The following is a 20,742-nucleotide window of genomic DNA, read 5'->3' as shown; positions in this document are numbered from 1 at the left end:
TTTTGACTCCCACTCCTCTGATCCACACTCCAGTCCAGTAGATGGCAGTGATAAGCTGAATTGCCAACCTCCATTAAACCAATAATAAACCTGATAATTTAACAAATTAGCAAAACAACACACAGCGCAAACAAGGCTTTGTTTGAACTAGTTCATGTGTATGGATGTGGAACACGACCAACACCAAGAAAGAGCTCTACCTGGCATGCATTACAACCCGGAAGTAAAATCGTTACGTCCGGTTCATGCATCACATGTTTTATCTCCTGTGAAACTTGAAGTTTGTTCAGCCGCTTCCGTTGAACACAAACCACCAAACCACCGCAGTCTGTCTATTGGCGCTGATGTGTGCCAACATCTGCGGCGTTTTAAGGCTGTGTGCGCTCAACAGATTGAAGACGAGGCGGTGAATGACCTCTCCGAGCGTCTATTTTATGGGTAAACAGAAACACTTTAGCTCTCAGCTGATTTAAAAAAGAAAGTACTTGCTAGCTAGAGACCTAGATACCATTTTACTATAAGCGATATGTTTTCGTTGCAGTATTTACGGTGTATTTGGACGGTTAATGAACGGGCAGATGTGTACTTATGAGGATTCATCCCTTCAATAGACGAGCTTTGGACACTGGGACCGGTCTCTGGAGCTCATCATCATGGTCACACACTGTGTCAGACACTGTGTCACACGCGTGCACACAATGTGCACACTCCTCTCAACACAAGCCTCGTTCAAAGCCTCGCAGCGGAGTATAGCTGTTGTCACGCGGTCCTCCAGGGAGCGCTGCAGCTCATCGTGGAGCGGAGATGTGGGTGAGGTGCGGACTCTGCTGCAGCTCTGCGTGGACAGACACTTCATCTCGCCCGGGCACACCAACACCGAGCTGTTCGGCCGCGGACTCAGCTGCAGCTATGGGCCTCTGGGCATGGAGCTGAGGAGGAACCTGCTGGAGCAGTGGTGGCTCTCCGTGAGCCGGGCCAGAGCTCAGCTGTTTGGGATAAACACCCTGAGCAGCAGCCGCAGGGACGGAGACACAGAGGGAGGGGGACAGCTGAGGATGGTTCAGGCGGACAGTTTAAGACACATAATTGAGCATCAACATCTGAGCAAGGAGCAGATGATCCAGGAGGTGCAGACGCTCCTTCGGAGGTCCCCATCACTGAGAACAAACTTACTTCAAGGTGAACTGCTGCTCAACGTGTTCCACTAAGTCTTCAGTTCGTATGATGTGACATGTTCTCATTGTTCATGTCCTGTATTATGATGACCCCTCCAGCTCAGCCAGTGCACTTACTGATCTGAGCCCATTACAGTTCAAACAGCACCAATCAATAGCTTCAAGTTCGGAACATATTCAGTTGGAGTTTGTTTCTCGTGTTTGAAGTTTTCACGAAAGCTTCAACTCAGGGCAAAGAAATCCTCCCATCATGTGCCTGAAATAAATAAATGCTAGAGCTCGAGAGGAGATGCTGATATCAAAGTGTACAAGTAAAACATTTTCTTCTACAAATAGATCAAAACAAATATTGGCAATGATTCCTAAGATAACCCTTATGACAGAAAAATCGAATAGTCGCTTAATCGTTAAATCGTAGCTAAATAGTTTGATGGTTTAACCATATGCTTTATTTTAAATAACTGAATAAAAGGAACACACAAATATAAAGAACTTAATCTTGTAATGTTAACACAATTTCAATATTCTGCATTGTTTATTCTGTTAAATAAGTTTTCACATCGATAAACATAAAATGAAAAAAGACTCATAATGACCCATCTTGATTGTCCAAACGATAAATCAGTCTCTTTTAAAATGTGTATTGGCTCCAATGATATTTTCGAAGTCACTGGTTACAACCAATATTGCACGTGTCAAATTTCAATCACCTCATCTGACAGCTGCGACGCAGCATTAGTGGCTACAGGGAAATATTATGAATGTTTAAAAAGGTACTATTCATTGACACCCAGATTTTAAAATTCTGGAATTCCCCTTAACAAATTCTGCGTCTTCTGTTAGGTGCCTTGGAAGAGTTTGTCTCCTCGATGGAGCTGGTGAACAGGAAGTTGCCTTTCGGCCTGACTGAGACTGGTCTGTGTTTTCAGCCCTCAGATGGTTCTGGTTGGTGAGGCTTCATCTTCGTCTGTCTTCTGTTTGGTGTAGACGCAGGCTTATGAAAAATATAATATGTAACTGGAAAAGTTCTTACACCATTCATTCTCCAGGCTGCACACAGTCTGCAGTCCAGTCTATAACCAAAGCCAAACAATCCCATGTTAACAGATCGGATGTTGATGTACGCTACGTTTGCATTTACTATGTTGTTCTATACTATTCATTGTATTTATATAAAAGAGGTGCTTTATTTCATAACAGAATAGTACTACTTCAACACAGTTAAGTGTAGTACTACTATAGTTATAATGCATCTGCTCTTTTTCTACCAGCCCTGCTGAGGTCACCCAGACGTCTCTGGTGTGGTTCTGCTCGCCTCGCACCTCTCCTCAGTGGCTCGATCACTGGGCACGACAGAGGCTGAAATGGTGGAGAAAAGTGAGTATTGTTTTGAGTGAACTGCCACAGGTTCACTAAAGTCTGCTTTATGTCATTTTTAAGCCAATTTGGTTTTCACTTAAAATGAACAGTGCAGGAACTATTTTTTTTAGCCATTAAAGGAGAGCAAAAGTAGATTTTTACGAAAAGACAATAATAAAAGACAAAAAATGTTCCTGCTTGACCTTATTGCTGCTCTCTGTAACAGTAGTTTATCACAGACTGTAGAAGAAATCCTAGAATGGCACAGCCCTCGTCTCAATGTCACGATATCGACTTCTTCAGTTTCCACTCTGCTTAAAAGCTAAAATTATTTTCTACACAACAAATTCTTTTGTTGTCTGTAGAGTCAGAAGTGATGAGACATACCACAGACAAAGTTTCATTGTATTCAAACAGAACAGATCTTAAGTATTCCTCAGACAAACCCATTTTTGTCATGTCAAAAACTTGTTCGAATGAATGATACTGTGATTAATCGGTAGTTATATCATCTGCCAATGTTGTGCAGTGCCAGCTGGAGTAGTGATTTTATTCTATATATTCTCACATTAAATATGTTAACTAGATGATTACAAGCCCCATTTCCTGAGTGTCAAGGTCAGAAATGCTTTGTTCCAAAAGGCCAAAATATATACGATTATAAAAATTCGAAACATACTCTCCATGATCTTCCTGTAACTGCTACCAGAGAGGGATTTGATGGAATCCCATTGGCTGCTTGGTCAAGAGAGCATAATGAGGACTACATCAGGATTACATAACTTACTGTCTTCCTTCTTCTCTTTCAATCCATCCTTGTCCAGTTTTCCCTGTCTCCCTCCGACTTCAGCAGCAGCGAAGTCCCAGCAGAGGAACTCGTGGGGGCGGCGTCTCGTGGTGTGAGGATCGTCTACAACTTCCCGTGGGGACCAGAGCCCCTGGAGACACTTTGGAACCAAGGAGACGCTGAGCTGCTGCAGACACACAAAGGATTCCGAACTAAATTGCAGGTCTGTCTGCTTCTTTCTCTCTCTCATCGTCTTGACACAACCTTTTTTTTATGAGCTTTCTCACACGGCTGCTACACTGACCTGTCAAGCTGCTTCTGCTGAACAGTTGCTTTGTGGTTGCACCATAAATATAACAACCAGACTCATTTGCACCATAATAATAATATCTGATTGATTATTAAGATATAATAATCCGTATATGCAGAAATCTGCACAGGTGTGATAAATATAATGAAGAATGGCTGCATCCCATTTAGCTTTGCCACTTACAGGACCCTGGTAATGGGATGGTGATTCACTGGTTTGGCTTACTGGTAAATTGTTGTTAGTTAATCCTGTTAAGTCAAATGTGTCTGCTCTTTTTTATTTCCAATTCACAAATTATGATTTGTGTTGAGAATAAACTCATTGTAAATTTCACAGTCACAGTTTGAGATCTGGTTGATTAAACATATTCATCACAAATATTCTGTTTGGTTAAAATGACCATGCAAGGAAGAACTATTCAATATTCAATCAGCTATCTCAGTATTTAGTGTAATCACGTTCAATGTTATTTGTTCTGAAAAACATATTTCAGCTTGGAAACAGGCGCAAGTCAGTCCCTCATGTCGTATCTGTGACCGGGAACATGGACCGAGGTTTGATGGCCTTTCTGTCCAACTCGCTGCAGCTGCTGAAGAAAGGAGACAGCAAGCAGAGGCTGCTGCAGAGAAAGGTAATGATGAGTTGAGCTGAGCCTCATTTGAAAAAATAAATACATTTTTTACTCATAATTTCCTAACTTCTGTCTCTTCTGACATTCTGTTGCTGAGTTTTGGTTCTCCATTGATTTCAGGTTCTGAAGTTGCATCCAGTGTTGACTCCAGTCAAAGTGGCTTTAGACATTGGCAAAGGAGCAACTATGGAACTGAGACAGGTAAGAAAAACATGTATCCCATGTCCCAATTCATCTCGCTTGGCCCCACCCCTAGATATGAAGAGCCCTTCACTGGGAGTGTTCCCCCTCCAAAAGGAGCCACAAGGTTAGGGCCAGAATATCTTCCCGAGGAGTTGGGACACCACAACTCAGCACACCAACGTTATTACAGTGACAAACAATGTCAACTAACAACCAACATTATAACAGTGATACATCTGATGACTGCAGGACAGACAGGATAGATTAATCTATTGATTGATGACAGTCTACATTTTTTATGGTTATTTTGAGAGTTTTCATACTTACATTTAGGAGCATTTTACCAACAGTGGTCACCATCTTGATTTGCTTCATCCGTTAATCAATCATTCGCCAATTTCCATCTACCCCTTCATTCTTACGGGGTCCTGAACACGGTTGGAGGGGTCTTTGAAGGGCTAGTAGGCCACAACTCCTACATCATATAGAGAAATGGCACAACACTACCCCTTCAAGGCCACTTAAAAAATGAAGGGGTAGGGCCTATTAACCATAGACGTGAATAATGAAGTGTCTTTTTATTTGTGCTACTTGACATTAATATTTCAAGTGATAGAATCACCACAAAAGTTAATGTTATGGTTAGGGTTGACTGTAGAGCAGACAAAGGCACTCCTAAATCTCCACACTCACCATCAGATCTTTCCTGACAAATGTAAAGATGCATGCTCTTCCATGCAGCAGGGTTAGTCTCACGCTTGCTCACTTTCACATATTCCTACATGTCCAGCACTTGTAGAAAAAAATTGAACGTTGGCTTGGTTCTGAGTTAATGGGCTAAGACTTGGTGTAGATTGAGAGAGAGGTGGGTGGTCTGATTCCACGAGCTCCAGAACTCCTCCAAATCTGAACAGCATGTTCCAAAAAACTGACAGTGAGATTTTCCCGACATATCCCTTTTACGTGTTTTATAGGTTTGTGAAGGCCTTCTGCAGGAGTTCATGGAGTGTAAGATCTCCGTGTGGCCCGGGTACCTTGAAACTGTGCCAACATCAATGGAGCAGCTGCACGCCAAGTAAACAGCTACTCAGTTTTGTAATGGAAGCAGAGCTGGAGCAAATGAGTGATGTTTTGCCTGCTTTGGAGTCAACATCTGTATCTGGTCTCTTTGTCTTTGCACTATAGGTACGATGAGATGGGAGTGCTCTTCACTGTGGTGATCAGCGACAACACGTTGGAGAGTGGACTCCTTCAGGTCCGCAGCAGAGATACAACCATCAAAGAAACTATGCACATCTCTGAGATCAAGAACTTTCTCTCCAGATACATTTCTGCTGCTGACAAAATCTGAATGGACGACTTATTGGGAGAAACCAAAAATGGCAGATTGAATATTGTGTATATAATACAAAATATTGTGCTGTCTTAGTTCTAGACACAAAACTTTTGTACATCTGCAAGTGCTGACCAGAGCATGTAATAAAGTGTGATTCAAGCGGGAACTGTGGATGTGTTGATGTGTTGGGCTGATGGATGACCACACTGTAGAACATCTGAAAGGCTGAAGAGACTTAATTCGTAATAAGTCCACATGCACACACCCATTGTGCATGCACTTTCCATCTCTTACTGGGTGTAGCTCAAGAACTCTCTCATTCTACAGCCCAAATGTAAAAAGTTGGATCATGTGATGTTTTCTCCCCTGTCCTACTGTTGGCTGGTTGGTTTGCTTGTAAGCAAGATTACACATGAAACAACCAAAGGATGTCCACAAAACCTGGAGACAGGATGTGGGTCGGGGAAGAACTTTTTGGTGTGGATCTGGATCAAGGTGCAGAGCCAGGAATTTAAACACTTTATTTAACATTGGGAGATGTTACATTTAGGGAACTGGTGGATGTATGTGCTCTCCCTCTCTCTCTGTGTGTGAGATAGAGAGAGCCATCAGCTGTGTCTATACGGTATGTTTACTTTTTTATTTTATGTTAGACATGTTCCTTCATATAGTCTTTTTCTGCTTTCACTGCTTCAGAATATTAAATAAGAACCAGGAACAATTAAATAACAAATTGAAAACGCATCACCCAAATCTCGCGAGATTTGCTCGCAACCCGTGAGATCCTTGCCCGTCCCTGGCTCCACTTGTGACTGAGCATGTGTATGCGTTAGCAGCTAGCATCCAGAAATGGCCGCAGACAAGCAAAACGAAGGGAAAGTTGCCCCCGCGGATGAAAATAAGAAGAATTCCTCAGACGGAGGACTCGGACTGGAGAGTATCCTTCTCAGCAGCAGACGTGAAACGACCTTTTCTTTTGTTTGTAATTTGCCGCAGCGAATTTGTGTCGGGCTCCGAGGCTAACGTTAGCTCCTTAGCTAGCTCGGTCAGGGGATAACGTTTTATAGGCGACGTGTCACAGTGAAGCAGAAGCTGAGGGGCTGATAGAGAAGGGCTTTTACAAGCCTGCTCAGGTGGAAAGGTGTCAGCTGTTAGGATGTTAAGTAAAGTAGGAATATAAGCTGTTGTTCGATGAGTTTTGATTCGCTTTTAACTGTTGTAGCCTCTTTAGTTTTAGCAGCAGTGTTGTACTGTCAGGGTCTGAACGTGCAGTGCTAACATGACTGACATTCACTCATTGAAAGTGGTGATTAGATTTTGTCCCTTAACGCGGAATCACAGTCCTGCAAATCATCAAGGAGTCCCAGCAGCAGCATGGCCTCAGACACGGAGACTACCAGAGATACAGGTGAGTGAGTCCGGACACAGATGATCCAGAAACTGCTCCAACTGAGCGCTGCTGTCCACCGTTACTGTGGTGGTTCATGCAGAGGCCAGGAGAGGACATTCATGGATCTCATCTCTTAATCTGGAAAATAACTTTCAGCCTAAATTGGTTTCATTCATTTGCTTTGATTTGTTTATGTGACGGTATTTCTGTCTGAGACCAGATTCTTGATTTATAAATAGAGTGTGAGTTGAATGTGTGGAAACCACTGCTGCCATATGGCTCACTCACACTGCTGGGTTATAAATAGCTCATTAATTCGTATGGTTTAAAATTGTGTAAAAAAACATAGAGTGGATTATTTTTTACACCAAATAATTCAGTGTAACTCATCCACCTTTATGTAGCATATAATGTTCAACCCAGAATATTATTAATTTCTCAATACAGCTTCACTTACCACAACTTCAATAATAAGCTTATAATTGAAATAACACTTCCTTGAAGAAGATCCCACATGAACTTGGATCATAGCTGTAAAATTGGGTCAGCACATTGTCCAGGGTTTGCCTTTCACATATGAACGATGCAGGAGAACATTTTCGATGTATTCTTAACAACCGGAAAATGTGAAAAATTTACATTTTTTTTTACAGCACAATGAGAGTAGAGATGTGTCGCCCTTTTCATTATAAGAAACTGCAATTGAAATATGCATTTATGATTTACTGTTATATAAACTTCTTTGTTTATCCATTTTCAGGGGCTACTGCTCTCGCAGGCTGCGTCGCCTGCGCAAGACCCTTGGCTTCAAGATGGGAAATAGACACAAGTTTGTTGGGAAGAAAATAACTGTCGAAATGCTTTCTGACAGCAGGTGAGCAAATGATGATTTGAGTTGGTCAATCAAATGCTGTGAATGGTTGGCAATGTGTGGCTCAGGAGGAAGAGTAGTTGTCCTTTGATTTGAAGGATCATGTTTCAATCTCTGGCTAGACATTGTCAAAATTTCCCTGAGCAAGACACTGAAATCTAAATTACTGTGTGATTTATGGGAGAATGAGATGCCATGTATCCTCAAGTGTCAGGGATTGTTGTGCTGAACCAAGGACTCATCGGGACATTGTATACATAGATTTACTTCCTTTTTAAATCCTTTTTTTGACATACATTGTATATTATATTTTTGGGTTATCAGAAGGTGGTCTGAACACTGGTGTGTTCCTTCCATCAATAGTTGAAGACTTGAAAATGTGATTGTTTTGCTTTCTTCCACTCATTTTCCTTACATAGTCTCAAAAACACATGGAAATAACACTAAATTAAATCATAACTAATGTGTCCACTGAAAATAGTGTAAATATTGAAATTATTACAAATATATAATAATAATATTGTATTCTACCTAACAACTGATTCATCTCCATCTCCGGCCTTCAGGTACCTATTGCTGGTTTTGATGGAGGCAGAACGTGCATGGAGCTATGCCATGCAGCTGAAGCAGGAGGCCAATACAGAGCCACGTAAACGCTTCCACCTGCTGGCACGTCTACGAAAGGCTGCCAAGCACAGTGAGAAGCTGGAGAAGCTCTGTGAAAGCCCCCGAGTCGATGCTAAGACCAAACTGGAGGCACAGGTACACAAGACAGTCACATTGTCCTTCGAATGTTAAAATTTGTGATCATTTTGGTGCTCATTATTATTAACAATGTCATTGATACATAGAATTAAGTAAAGCCATGCTTACAGGAGCAACATTTTTCGTATTTTTACAACAGCCACTAATTTTTGCTTATTTATTGGATTTCAGGCCTACACTGCTTACCTCGGTGGCATGGTAGAGTTTGAACTGCAGGAATGGAAGCGTGCCATGGAGGCCTTCAACAAGTGCAAGTGAGTTTTAACATTGCAGTTTCCAATTAAAGTGTCAGAATAAATACATACAGATGTTTCTAATTATACGGGCAGAACAGATACATGTGCAGTGCCAGAATAAGTGCATATGTGTTTGTCATCAGTGGATTTTTATTAACTTTATGAAAAACAAAATATGAAAACCAACCTTTTTTTGTCTTCTTAGAACAATCTATGAGAAACTAGCCAGTGCTTTCACAGAGGAGCTGGCAGTTCTGTACCGCCAGCGTGTGGATGAGATATCGCCCAACATCCGCTACTGTGCTTACAACATTGGTGAGTAACAACCACTCCGATCCTCCTTAATATAACTGGCAGCCATTATAGACTCATGTAGGAAACCTGAGACGTTTTCTAGTACTTGTACATGTTGCAGTCTCCCAACACACACACACACACACACACACACGCACACACACACAGTGTAACAAGATTCCACCCCCCTCTCTGATTGCAGGTGATCAGAATGCCATCAATGACTTGATGCAGATGAGACTGACTGGTGGAGGAGGAGGCATGATGGCTGAGAAACTGGAGGTGAACAAAGAAGTTTGAAATTAGTTCATAGGCTTGAGCATCAGTTATTTATCTTATATTTGTGATACCATGTTGGGATTATTATTTTTATTTTTACATCCAAACATATCAAACATGCCACAGTTTCTTATGTTTGTTTTTCTTTTCTTTTTTCTTTAGTCCCTGATCACTCAGGCAAGAACCAAGCAAGCAGCAACCATGAGTGAGGTGGAGTGGCGAGGCCGGGTGGTGCCCGTCAAGATCGACAAGGCCCGCATCTTCCTGTTGGGTCTGGCAGACAACGAGTCAGCCATAGCTCAGGCAAGTAGCTTCTCGAAATGCATTTTTGGCATTTCAGATTTTCTTTCTAAGACCTATAATTGACAGCATGCACAAAAATTTTTTCTAATTTTACAGTAATGGAAAATTGTCACATAAAAAAGGGCACTAGGTTACAAAACAAACCACCAACTAAAAATAAATTGCAGTATTCAATAGGTACACTATTATATAATAATATAATAACAAAAATATAAACAATAATAAAATGCGCTCGTCTCTGTCTTCACACACAAACAGTCACATTTATTTAGTTATTAAGCAATGATGTTGGGTCATGAACGTGATTCCTGGCTGTGTGTGTCACGTTGCGTCTTGTGCCATGTGTGGCATTTGAACTGTGTCTAAGTGTAAGACTTTTTTTTCATTGTTTTTAGATGGGTGTATCTTAAACTCTGGAGCAAATCAATCAAACACAAAGTGAACTTTAGCACTGTTCAGATCCTAATAACTTCTGATAAGTGTTGGTGTCTATTATTAAATTGTAAATTTAACAAAGGTCAGCAAGAGTGTGGATAGACAGTGGCGCTAATCATTTTACAGCATTGGTCCATTGTTGAAACCCTGTATTCACATTTTTTGTTGCCACTGTTCACATTACTGAACCCGAGCCTGTCATCTTAACTTCACTGTCTGTTTGTCAGTGTTTGAGTGAGTGACACCCTGGGTGTCTGCCCCGTTCTTGGTGATGCTGTGGCCGGGCAGTGGAGCTGTCCTGGGTCCAAGGGTCCGTGCCCAGAGTCTTTTTTAACTGATCTACAGTTATAGCATTTCTCTTGAACCTGCTGGGCCTCTTTCTGACAATGCAAGCTGCGACTATCAGTGTGTTACCTCTCACAGGAGAACAGGCAACATTCTCCCTATTCCAAGTCAGTGTATCATCAAACTAATTGTTGAAACTGCTGTGTGCTTTGTCCTCATTGCTTTGATGCCTTAAGCCCAAATCATGCATCAGCACGGGCGCAGGGTCCAAGTCATTAAACTGTCATCTCGGCCAAAAAATATGACTGCATAGACAGACCAAAACACTTCGAATACAGCTATGTTGTGTTGAATCAAATAGGTACTATCCAATTTAAAGTGGGAAGTTAAAGAATGTAAAACCTCACCTAAATATGCATTGTTGTGATTATAAAGTGGTTCAGAGTTTGTTCCTCATACCTAAATGTGCTACACATCCTCAGTGTGCATATCCTTCTGCCATCAATGTGTCACCTACACTGCAGGAGTGACAACAGAGATAAGAAGCTGGTCCATAGCTCAAGAACACATTTTACACATTATATCCTTATAACAGTCCAGTTCCTTAAACTTTCAGCAGGTGGCACTCTCTTCTGTACTGTCTCAAATGTACCCTCAGTGTCACAGGATATCATTCCTCCTGGTTTGTCTGAGCCTGAATGCTCAACACACCCTGCAGACACACCCATCACACCCACAGTCACTCAGGTCTCTGGCATGCAGCCTCTCTCATCGCAGGACTGCATTCTGTGCATTTCAGCCCACACATGAACACAGGACTACACCCAGCAGGTCTCTGAGGACAGATCAGTTTTACCTCCTCTAAACACCTTCCCTTTAAAAGGGACTCTTGGGTCATTGTTAAGCTGAGAGTGGTCATGAGTGAATGCACTTGAAGTCAGTTAGAGGATGCCAGTCGGTATTATAGTTTTTTAATATTTTTGGGCTTAAAGACAGATAAGATCAAAATGATTTATGGTTTAGTGGCCAGCTTGGGTGCTAATTCTTGTCTATTGCTCAAGGCATAACTTTAAACCAACACTGAAGGAGTCGTCCGGTGCTGCACTTAATCTTCAGATTTTAGCCTGTGGGGACAGGAAACGGGTTTGGCTACACACACGTCTTCGAGCCTCGACACCAAACTTCCTTTAGAAGCTTATCTGTTCAGCCCTCCATCTGAACAACAGAGGATGCTCGACAGGTTGAGCTGGTTGCAAAGGGCGTTACCAGGGTGTTGGCACGAGTGTGTGCCTCTACATAACTTCAACCTTCTGGGTGGATGAGAGCAGCCTCATGACACATGTATTATCAGTATCACTGTGAGGAATTTCCTCGTAACATTCTTCCTCTGTGATGAGATGTGGCTTCTCCGCCTCTTTAAAGGTAAAGATGAGTCAGAAACATCAGACATGTCGGCATTCTTTTACAAGCAAAGCATTATTGTGATTATGTCAACAAACACAATAATGGCATTTTCTCCTTTTACACAAATCCCACACAGCCTCCTCAACACAAACATGACATGTCCTGCAGACTTCAGGGGATATCATAGGAACACAGGTCTATTGTCAGAGGAGGGAAAGGGTGAAGAACAATCGAGTCTTTCACAGAATTCTGAACCCTTAAACTCGCCAGTGTCTGATTACTGATAAGTTGTCTGCAGGAATGTATGGGCAACCTGTCGGGCCACATACCTGTGACTCTCCCCCCACTTTTCCACAGTCACATTCCTGCTTTAACTGTTGCTCTTTGTATTCAACTTCTGCAACTTACAAATGCATAAATTAACTGTTGCATCAGGTGTAGGTTATTGTGAAAGTCTTTGTTTCAGACATAATTTCTGGCCAATGTTCGTTACTTTGTTCATCTTTAAGGGTATTGGTGTAACAACAACTTTATTGGACTCTGTAAGTGTGAGGCAACAGTCCACATTCAGGTTTGTTGTCAAAAAAATGAAACCTCGTGTAAAGTACAAGGACCTCCTAAACTAAACACTTTCACTCCCAGAATTCCTTTTCACCATAAAACGTTTTTTTTTGGTCACATGTTTTTAATGTTGCAGTTAAACATATTCACCAAGGTCCATTATAGATTTTATGACTGTTTCTGTTGTGCAGGCAGCTAATGAGGAGACCAAAGAGCATCTCTATGAGACCCTGCTGGCCGAGTGCAGAGACACCATCCAGGCTGTGAGAGAGGAACTCAAGAGTGAGGCGGTAAGACAACATATTTAGGGTTTTATTTTGACCTAATGTCAAAATTATGTCTTTAATTTACAGTTTACCAACACTTATGATTTGTGATGATTTTCATTGTAGAAGCAGCGAGAGAGAAGCTCTGATGCAGACAGTGGTAAAGTGTCACAACTGCAGTTCCTGCACAGGTAAAACAGACTTCTGTCGGATACTGTGTTTTTGCTTGTAAAGCTGCATTCAGGGTTGAAATCAAGTGGCATCATGAACACAAGGAGAATCTTTACAAATGTTCATCTCTGTAGTTTTAAACACGCCCTCACTACAAGTTTAGAAATAAACACACTACAGGATATTTCTAAGATTATTGCTCCAGAGGCAGCAACGCACCTGTCAAAACAGGTTGTTAATGTGATGAGGTATTAATTGTCAGTTATAATATCTGTTAACTGACATCAGCCTCATAATGTTCATTGTTGCTTGGCAGCACCATTAGCTGCTGCAGTCTCTCCAGCTCTCTCATTGGCTTTTGTATTTCTTCTTAGAATGTTCTGGTGTAATCATTCCAATTTAAAGTCCTACATATTAAACACGTTTGATAACTGTCAGGGCAGCCCGATGACTCTGTGGGCAGTAGGGAGATTTAAGAATGGCACTTTAACCCCTCACACTTCCAGATCACATTGGCACCGACCAAGGTTCCAGACCCAATTTCTCTTCAGATTATCTAGCCAGGCAAATTGGGGTCCAGAGTCCAGATTAAATGCCAACGTTGGACTCTACATACTTTTGTCTTTTGAGGTTGTCACTCTGTCAGACAAGGAGATCATATATTATTGTGGCTCAAATGTTATATCCATTATAAATTCAACTGCCAGCGGTTTACTGTAATTATCATTTTTCCATAAAATTTGGAATTTAGTGAAAAAAGGTCATTGTAATGGTCTCTTTATATTCCTTGTTTTACTGTCCAAAACTCAAAGATGCTGCCCCATCATCAGAATACACAAGAATAGTCCGTTTGTAAATAATTGGCTTTTCTGCTATGGAGAAAAGTCATTTTAATTTAGCTAGTGGTAATATAAACGTATCCAGGGCCCTCTCTTCATCCTCACATCCCATTCTCACTGTCTCTTTGATGGGTGAAAAATAAATGTGCTGCTGTCTCTTCTATCAGTTACCTGACCTACATCAAGCTGTGCACTCTGGTGAAGAGGAATGAGAGCATGGCCCACACTCTTCAGGCAAAACTGAAGGAGCCCGAGACTGACGAGAGCAAGAGGGGCCCCCGTCCTCAGGACCTGATTCGCCTGTACGACATCATCCTGCAGGTAAATGTCTGGACGCTGCATATACCATGATTATTTTTGGCTGCATGCCGGCGCAAGCAATTTCATTTATTTATAGTATTTTAATCATTATAATCAGTTAAAATTTGCATCTGGTTTATTTATTTCTGAAATGTTGTGATGAGCTGGTTTGAGTTTTAATCTGTCTGCACATCTCTGTCTCTCCTTCCCTTCTCTGTTATTTTCTCCAGAGTCTGGCTGAGCTCTCCACCCTGCAGGGTCTGGAGGATGACCACACCTTCCAGAAGGAGGTGTCCCTCAAGACATTAGTCTACAAGGCTTATAGGTCAGACATTTTGATTTGTAAATGTTTTGGCTGCATCTAAACAAAAATATTCTGCCGTACAAAAATCTGAAAGTTTCTTAAGGACAAATTTGAGTTTTTGTGAGGCAGTGTCAAATACTAACCTGACATCTTTGCATGCATAATGTATATCTCTATCAAATGGTGCCATGTAGTCATGTGTTATTACTTAGACACACAAAACCGATTTTCTGAAGCACCTTCAGCAAGATTCTCTTTGTCTATGACCTTTTTTAAAGTGTCCAAACCTTTATTTGTTTGATACACAGCCACTATATATAAATAGTTACAATTGTTTTGTTAAAGCTGTGTTTATCCTCTGTTTTCCCCTTGCAGGTGTTTCTTCATAGCCCAGTCTTATGTGCTGGTGAAGAAGTGGAGTGAGGCGCTGGTGCTGTATGAGAGGGTGCTGAAATATGCCAAGGAGGTCCAGGCTAAAGCCAAGAACCTCAACAACAGCCTCAAAGTTTGTCAAGCACACAGCAGCAGTTTCAACCTCACAGTTAGAAATCAGCCGTGTCATTAATATCCATTATGAATTTCTGTAGGATCTCCCTGATGTTCAGGAGCTGATTGCAGAGGTCAATGCTGAGAAATACTCACTTCAAGCTGCTGCCATTTTAGGTGAGGACACTTTTTTAACCACCTGATTTCTCGCCAGCTCATTTATGTTTACCGTACAAGAACCCACAAGGCATCATTCTATTCAGCTTCATTCTGTGTATTAATCCTGAGGAATTGCTTGTGCTTTAGACACAGATGAGTCCGCTGAAGTTCCTTCTCAGCTGCAGGTGAAAGACAACAGGGTAAGAGAAGTGAATAATGTTATCAACATCCTTAAATTCAAAGGACTAGGAAAAAGTTAAAAGTAGTTTAATGTGTAAATGGTTTCATTGGTGTTGACTTCTCACCCCTCTTCCTCCATGCAGCCCCTCTGCGAACGACTGGAGACCTTCCGCCTTGACACCACCCTCGTAGGAAAGCATCCCAATCTGGTCCAGTTCCCCCCTGACTTCCAGCCAATCCCCTGCAAGCCCCTGTTCTTTGACCTTGCTCTCAACCATGTGGCCTTCCCACCGCTGGATGACAAGGTGGAGCAGAAGGGCAAGGGCGGACTGACTGGCTACATCAAGGGCATCTTTGGCTTTGGCAGCTAAATCAAACCAACCAGGCTTCGGCCCCCACATGAGAACCACAAGACCCAGAGTTTACCACAAGCAACCGGACTTGGGTCAGTTAATGATTAGAATAATTTCCGTAACCTTTATTGTTTTCATTTGTGGTGCCTAAGTGCAAGATATGTGGAGTTGGCGGCTCTGGGGTCTAATCAGTGGGTCTAACCTTTTGAAGAAACATTACAGAAAAGTTCAGAATCAGTTTCAAATAGCAATATGACCCAAGTCCATCTGTTTACCTCTCTTAATAACACCAGGCTGCTTAGGCTCACACATACCAACTCCATCATTAACTTGAGCTGTGTAGCCATGGTCATGATGCCAACAGCGATGTTGTTCATCTCAAAATCTTGTCAGAGTAAACTAAGGTACTTTGGCATCACTGGCATTTTTTATTTTCAGTGTTACATAAGCGCCTTCATTTAATTGTCTTAATTTTTTCTTTCTGTGTGTTTTAGCATTGTTTCTTCAATCTCAAATGTACAAAGAGATAATCTGTGACCTGTAGCTGACAAGGGACATAGTTCTGCTGTGTCCCAGCTTTTTTTTTTTTTTCCACCTTTACCATTGTCTCTCCTCTTGAACCCCCATAAACGCTGGGATTGGTAATCATGAAAAATCCAGTGAAAGCAGGCTACACTACAAAAAGTGGAACCCATACATCCTACCCTCTCCCATCAGCCCTCTCGTCAAAGCTCACTCTCAGCCTGACAACTGCTAGAAGCTAACTTCTGGCTATCATCTCAGCTTCAGGGGTGTATTTCTCTCAGGCTTATGAAGACCCCGGTCATGCCATGTGAGAGCAAGTCAGGGTGCACGCAGGCAGGTAGGCAGGTTGATTAGTGACAGGTACGCCAGCCAATCATTTCATTCAGTCCAAATGAATTAATGGGTCGTGTGTATTACAGTCCTGCAAGCTCCATAAAGTGTTGCAGTGAGAAATGACCAACCGGACCTTTTACCACATTACCTACGACACTACAGGCCAGTACTGCAACAGGAAAACTACATGACAAGCTGCTAAAAAGCACAGGAAGTAAGATATCTTGACATGTTTGTTGTTCTGTCTTTTGTAATCGGCTCCTGAACCATATAAATTATGAGTGCGGTTATGTTACCTCTTCAAACAGAGAATATAGAATTATGAAAAGAGTTGTCGGAAAAACTGTGATACAGCTCGATTTAAGTTTTAGATGCATCAACAGGAAGATGGAGGACGAAGCCATGAATCAAAGAGTGAAATGATTGTTTTCAAAAAGTAGCTGATTGATTCATTGTTTTAATTTATTAATATCCAAAGCAACTTGTTGTGCTGTTTGTTGTACTGTGTGACATGTTGTATTGAACTTATCATAATGTCAGTCAGGGGTCCAACAGCTTCAGCTCGTGTAGACATCCACACAAAACTCACATTTTTATTACCCCTCTCTACCATTTAAGCCACTTTTTGTTCCCCTACAAAGGATGGCGACTGTGTTGTACCCATACTGAGTAAAGTTCAAATGACTGAGTTCTACTTGTTTTTATTTACATTTTAGCCAATTTACTGCAGTGGACAGTCAGGACGTGGGGGAGTTTTAAGCAGCTGTTGATTAATTGATTAATCTCACCACCACTGCTCGTCTTTGTCCATCATCAGTAGGACTGAACCAGTTCATGTTTATACTGTTTTGTCATCAGCTGTTTGTCAGTCATGATGTGGATTCACATCATCTCTGTACACCAAAGCCCCTCAATTCCTCTGATCCTTAGGGCACCTGCTTTTCTCTAGCTTAGACCGTTTCACTCACCCACGTTAACTGTTATGCCTGCTAATTTTGATCAATGTATGTTTTTCTTTTCCTCTCCTACTCCTCTGTTTTTTTTGTTTATGAATTAAGATGGAGGTGCTGGAAAGGTTCTGGCACTCAACCTCAAACAGCCTGAGAAACGATTAGTTGATGAATAATTCAGATAATGAGAGAATGTATCATTTGATTTAGTCTCCAGGTCTATCAATAAATATATTTGCACCAAACACATGGTAACTGGGCTCCTTGTGATTCAGACGAAAATGAAGATTTATAACATTGATCTTTGATTATGTTAGAATAAAATATAAAATCAAATCTCAAAATGTTTTGTAAGAAAAAGGGGAATGTCTGAAAGAAAGAAAAGTGTAGAGGTGTGTGTGAGTGCCTTTGGGTGTGGTTGTGTCACCAGGAGTGCGTAGGATGCCATTGCAGGGTGTGAATGTATTTAAGTTCAATTTACGTATATTCATTTTCATGTAAGAATTAATAATTACGTAGTGAGTCACTGAAACACAACCTGACATGAAAATGGCTTCTTTCTTTTTTTTCTTTTTTTTTTTACACAAAAATTTACAATTGCATTTAATTAACCTGAACTTGACACACACAACAAGCACTCTATAGGGACTTAGCATCTCTACCTTATCATTTACTTCATGTTACTTTCCACACACACACACATATTTGTCAAACTAGAAACAGAAATAATCTCTGCCTGGATGAACTGAAGATATTTGTGACGTGATGAAGTGGAGTTAAATGCTTATCTGCAGGGGGAAACCAGAGATGAGATACAACACTGCTTCCAGTTTTCTCCATGGTTTAATGTTTCTATTGTCACAATGTCTCATTAATGTGGCTGGTTCATTTTAACGATTGTTGACATAACTCAGATTTCCCCTGTTCAGTGCAAGGGAGACATGAAAAGGTCCAAGGTGCAATACAGGCAACAAAGCTTTGTCAGATTTACTAAAACAGACAGCCATGCTGCGTTTGTCTGCTGTGTGTAGTTAAGCACAAAAGACTGACACACCCTCACTGTGTTTTCTTGGTGCCACACAAATAAATTCTTGCCATGTTTATATTGCCCTGTGAACTATGAGTAACTTGATAATGTTTAATTCAGTTAGTTTTGACCTCCAGTAGAGCTCACAATCATGGTCCCCTGAGGATGAATGGTAATAACTTTGGTGATTCTATGATCGTTTATCACTATAATTGGTTTAAAATTTGAATGTGACCTACCAATGACACTCCTCAATTTCAATTGTGACTTGTGTTAATGTCCAAGTAGCTAGTGTTAGCACACTAAATTAAGATGGTTGGCATGAGCTGTGTCTCAATCCAGGGGCTGTATCCTTCGAGGGCTGTGTTTGATGTACGGTTACGTCACAATGGTGTTAGGTTTACTGGCAGGTGACCACTAACGTCAAAGTGCATTACCGCAAAATACCAGGCTGTCTTATTTCAAAGGCTCATTCAAATGCGGCCAAATAATGCTTCCTTCCATCCCAGAGGAACAAAGGCAGCAACAGGTGGATCCTTCTTGACTGAAACAACAAGACGACCAATGCTTCAGTATCAGACTTTAACTCAACTGAACAACTAAGGTTACGTATGATCTGGTGATGCCGATCTGGACCAGACCAGACTGTCTTATTTCAGTTCGTCCTTCGCGGTCTACTCATCCCACAATGGAGGCCATCTTAGTGAGGTAGGTAGACTGTTGCATCTTTCGGAGTATGCAGTTCTGTTGACCATAGCAGTGATAAACACGTGGTAAACATTGTCTTTGTGTACAACATTAAGCACCATTGAGCTTAAAGCTTCTGCACATCAGTTTCAGGCGTTCATTGATTCGCATCTTGTCAGGACTTTGTGAGTGATGTCAATGAATGTGATTGAAAGCTCCAGAATTGCTGATAAATTAACATTTTGTTTTCATTTCTAACATAATTAAAACTGGTTTGTCACCATTTAACCATTACAACACCTACTTGACCACAATGACGTGTTGAGTTAAATCAAGGTTGAAATGTGAGATCAATATTATAATATAAAAATGAAGAGTATCTGTTTTTCCAGACAGGTGGACGCACCCAGAGAGAGAGAGACTGTATGACTGAACACATCAAAAAATGTGTGTTCCCCACTGCTGCTAAGAAAGCTGCTTGGCTGCATTCCTCACCATGATTTCCTTTTGTTGATATGCCACACAGAGACGCCCTGATCCTGAATGACTGGCATGTCTGCAGAAGGTACACACGGGTCTTTGCAAATGCACGGAGCTAACTTAGTTTCTCTCTCCCCTCTCTTCACCTGCATAGTGAAAAATATAATATGTGCCTCTATAGCATTATGTAACAGTCTTCATCTCTCCTCCATTGTTGACTGTATACACTGTGTGTTTGTAGCATCAAGTCTAACTGAGCCCTGGCTTGGGGTTAACACATGGAGGTTTCGGGGGGGGGGGGGCAAGTGTCAACAGAGCAGGTGAAAAACTCAATATTCCTACATTCATCCTTAGAATTTAGAGTCATAAATAATAAAGAGAAGAAGGGAAGGGGATGGTAGAAAAAGACCGTTTGGAGGGTTTTGAATCCAGTCACTTTTTAATATTTTGTCAAAAATGACACATTTTATTTAGATTTTTAAATGAGATTTTCAAAAGATGTTGGGAAACTTAACGAGAATAAAGAAGAAAGACAAAAGCTAATTTTAGAAGTATAAGGAGTTTTGCCTCTGTGCAGCCACAGCTGTGTCCGGAGGGGTTTTCAGTTTTTCTTCCCCTTCTTAGAATATAATTGGAGGGAATTTCTTCTGATTTAGCCCAATCATTCAGCTGGACTCAAGGATGAACTCATTACATTTTGTAGGTCAAAGGTTAAGGGTCACTATGACCTCATGTATGTAACATCTCAGGAGCACAAGGAGGACATTTCTTTAAATTTGGTGGAGAGGTTCACTTGGACTTGGAGATGAACCAGATTGAATTTGTGGTCAAAGGTCATTGTCCCTGTGATCTCCCAAAAGTGGGCTCAGTGATGTATTATAACAGGGGTCACCAACCTTTTGAAACTGAGAGCTACTTCATGGGTACTGAGTCATATGAAGGGCTACCAGTTCGATACACTCTTCTGAAATAACAAAGTAGCTCAGTTTGCCTTTAGTTATATATTATTATTAATGATAAATGATACTCATCTGTGTGAAGACACTGATCACATTAATGATTTCTCACAATAATTATC

The 20,742-nt window shown here is 41.3% G+C and overlaps 2 protein-coding genes across 4 annotated transcripts; both read left to right on the top strand.

The window, feature by feature from the left end:
• Positions 1-240: 240 nt before the first annotated feature.
• polg2 (polymerase (DNA directed), gamma 2, accessory subunit) lies at positions 241-5,947 on the top strand. Of its 3 annotated transcripts, none has more exons than XM_020083908.2 (9): positions 246-438; positions 542-1,179; positions 2,019-2,124; positions 2,447-2,552; positions 3,359-3,544; positions 4,125-4,262; positions 4,383-4,463; positions 5,420-5,520; positions 5,631-5,947. In XM_020083908.2, the coding sequence occupies exons 2-9, from the start codon at positions 654-656 to the stop codon at positions 5,794-5,796; spliced, it is 1,410 nt and encodes a 469-aa protein (XP_019939467.2). In that variant the 5' UTR covers positions 246-438; positions 542-653; the 3' UTR covers positions 5,797-5,947. The 3 variants fall into 3 exon arrangements, with proteins under 3 accessions (XP_069386445.1, XP_019939467.2, XP_019939468.2); XM_020083909.2 differs by having other exon boundaries at positions 250-438; positions 612-1,179; XM_069530344.1 differs by having other exon boundaries at positions 241-1,179.
• A 612-nt stretch (positions 5,948-6,559) lies between these two features.
• Positions 6,560-17,715, top strand: srp68 (signal recognition particle 68). The gene is made up of 16 exons (XM_069530381.1): positions 6,560-6,718; positions 7,123-7,189; positions 7,932-8,045; positions 8,609-8,804; positions 8,979-9,061; positions 9,249-9,358; positions 9,540-9,619; positions 9,779-9,923; positions 12,800-12,894; positions 12,997-13,061; positions 14,048-14,201; positions 14,411-14,505; positions 14,860-14,989; positions 15,072-15,147; positions 15,277-15,329; positions 15,453-17,715. Exons 1-16 carry the CDS (start codon positions 6,631-6,633, stop codon positions 15,678-15,680), a joined length of 1,779 nt encoding a protein of 592 aa, XP_069386482.1. The 5' UTR covers positions 6,560-6,630; the 3' UTR covers positions 15,681-17,715.
• The last annotated feature ends 3,027 nt before the right edge of the window (positions 17,716-20,742 follow it).

This window comes from Paralichthys olivaceus, chromosome 8 (assembly GCF_024713975.1).
Source record: "Paralichthys olivaceus isolate ysfri-2021 chromosome 8, ASM2471397v2, whole genome shotgun sequence".
In the NCBI taxonomy this organism is placed as follows: domain Eukaryota; kingdom Metazoa; phylum Chordata; class Actinopteri; order Pleuronectiformes; family Paralichthyidae; genus Paralichthys; species Paralichthys olivaceus.
This window is presented reverse-complemented; position numbering and strand designations above follow the sequence as displayed.

Coding starts and splice junctions, on each gene's coding strand:
- polg2 (XM_069530344.1), top strand. CDS start 654: ATGGTCACACACTGTGTCAGACACTGTGTCACACGCGTGCACACAATG. Junction 3,545..4,124: donor GATTCCGAACTAAATTGCAG/GTCTGTCTGCTT, acceptor AACATATTTCAG/CTTGGAAACAGGCGCAAGTC. Junction 4,464..5,419: donor CAACTATGGAACTGAGACAG/GTAAGAAAAACA, acceptor CGTGTTTTATAG/GTTTGTGAAGGCCTTCTGCA.
- srp68 (XM_069530381.1), top strand. CDS start 6,631: ATGGCCGCAGACAAGCAAAACGAAGGGAAAGTTGCCCCCGCGGATGAA. Junction 7,190..7,931: donor GGAGACTACCAGAGATACAG/GTGAGTGAGTCC, acceptor ATCCATTTTCAG/GGGCTACTGCTCTCGCAGGC. Junction 8,805..8,978: donor AGACCAAACTGGAGGCACAG/GTACACAAGACA, acceptor ATTGGATTTCAG/GCCTACACTGCTTACCTCGG.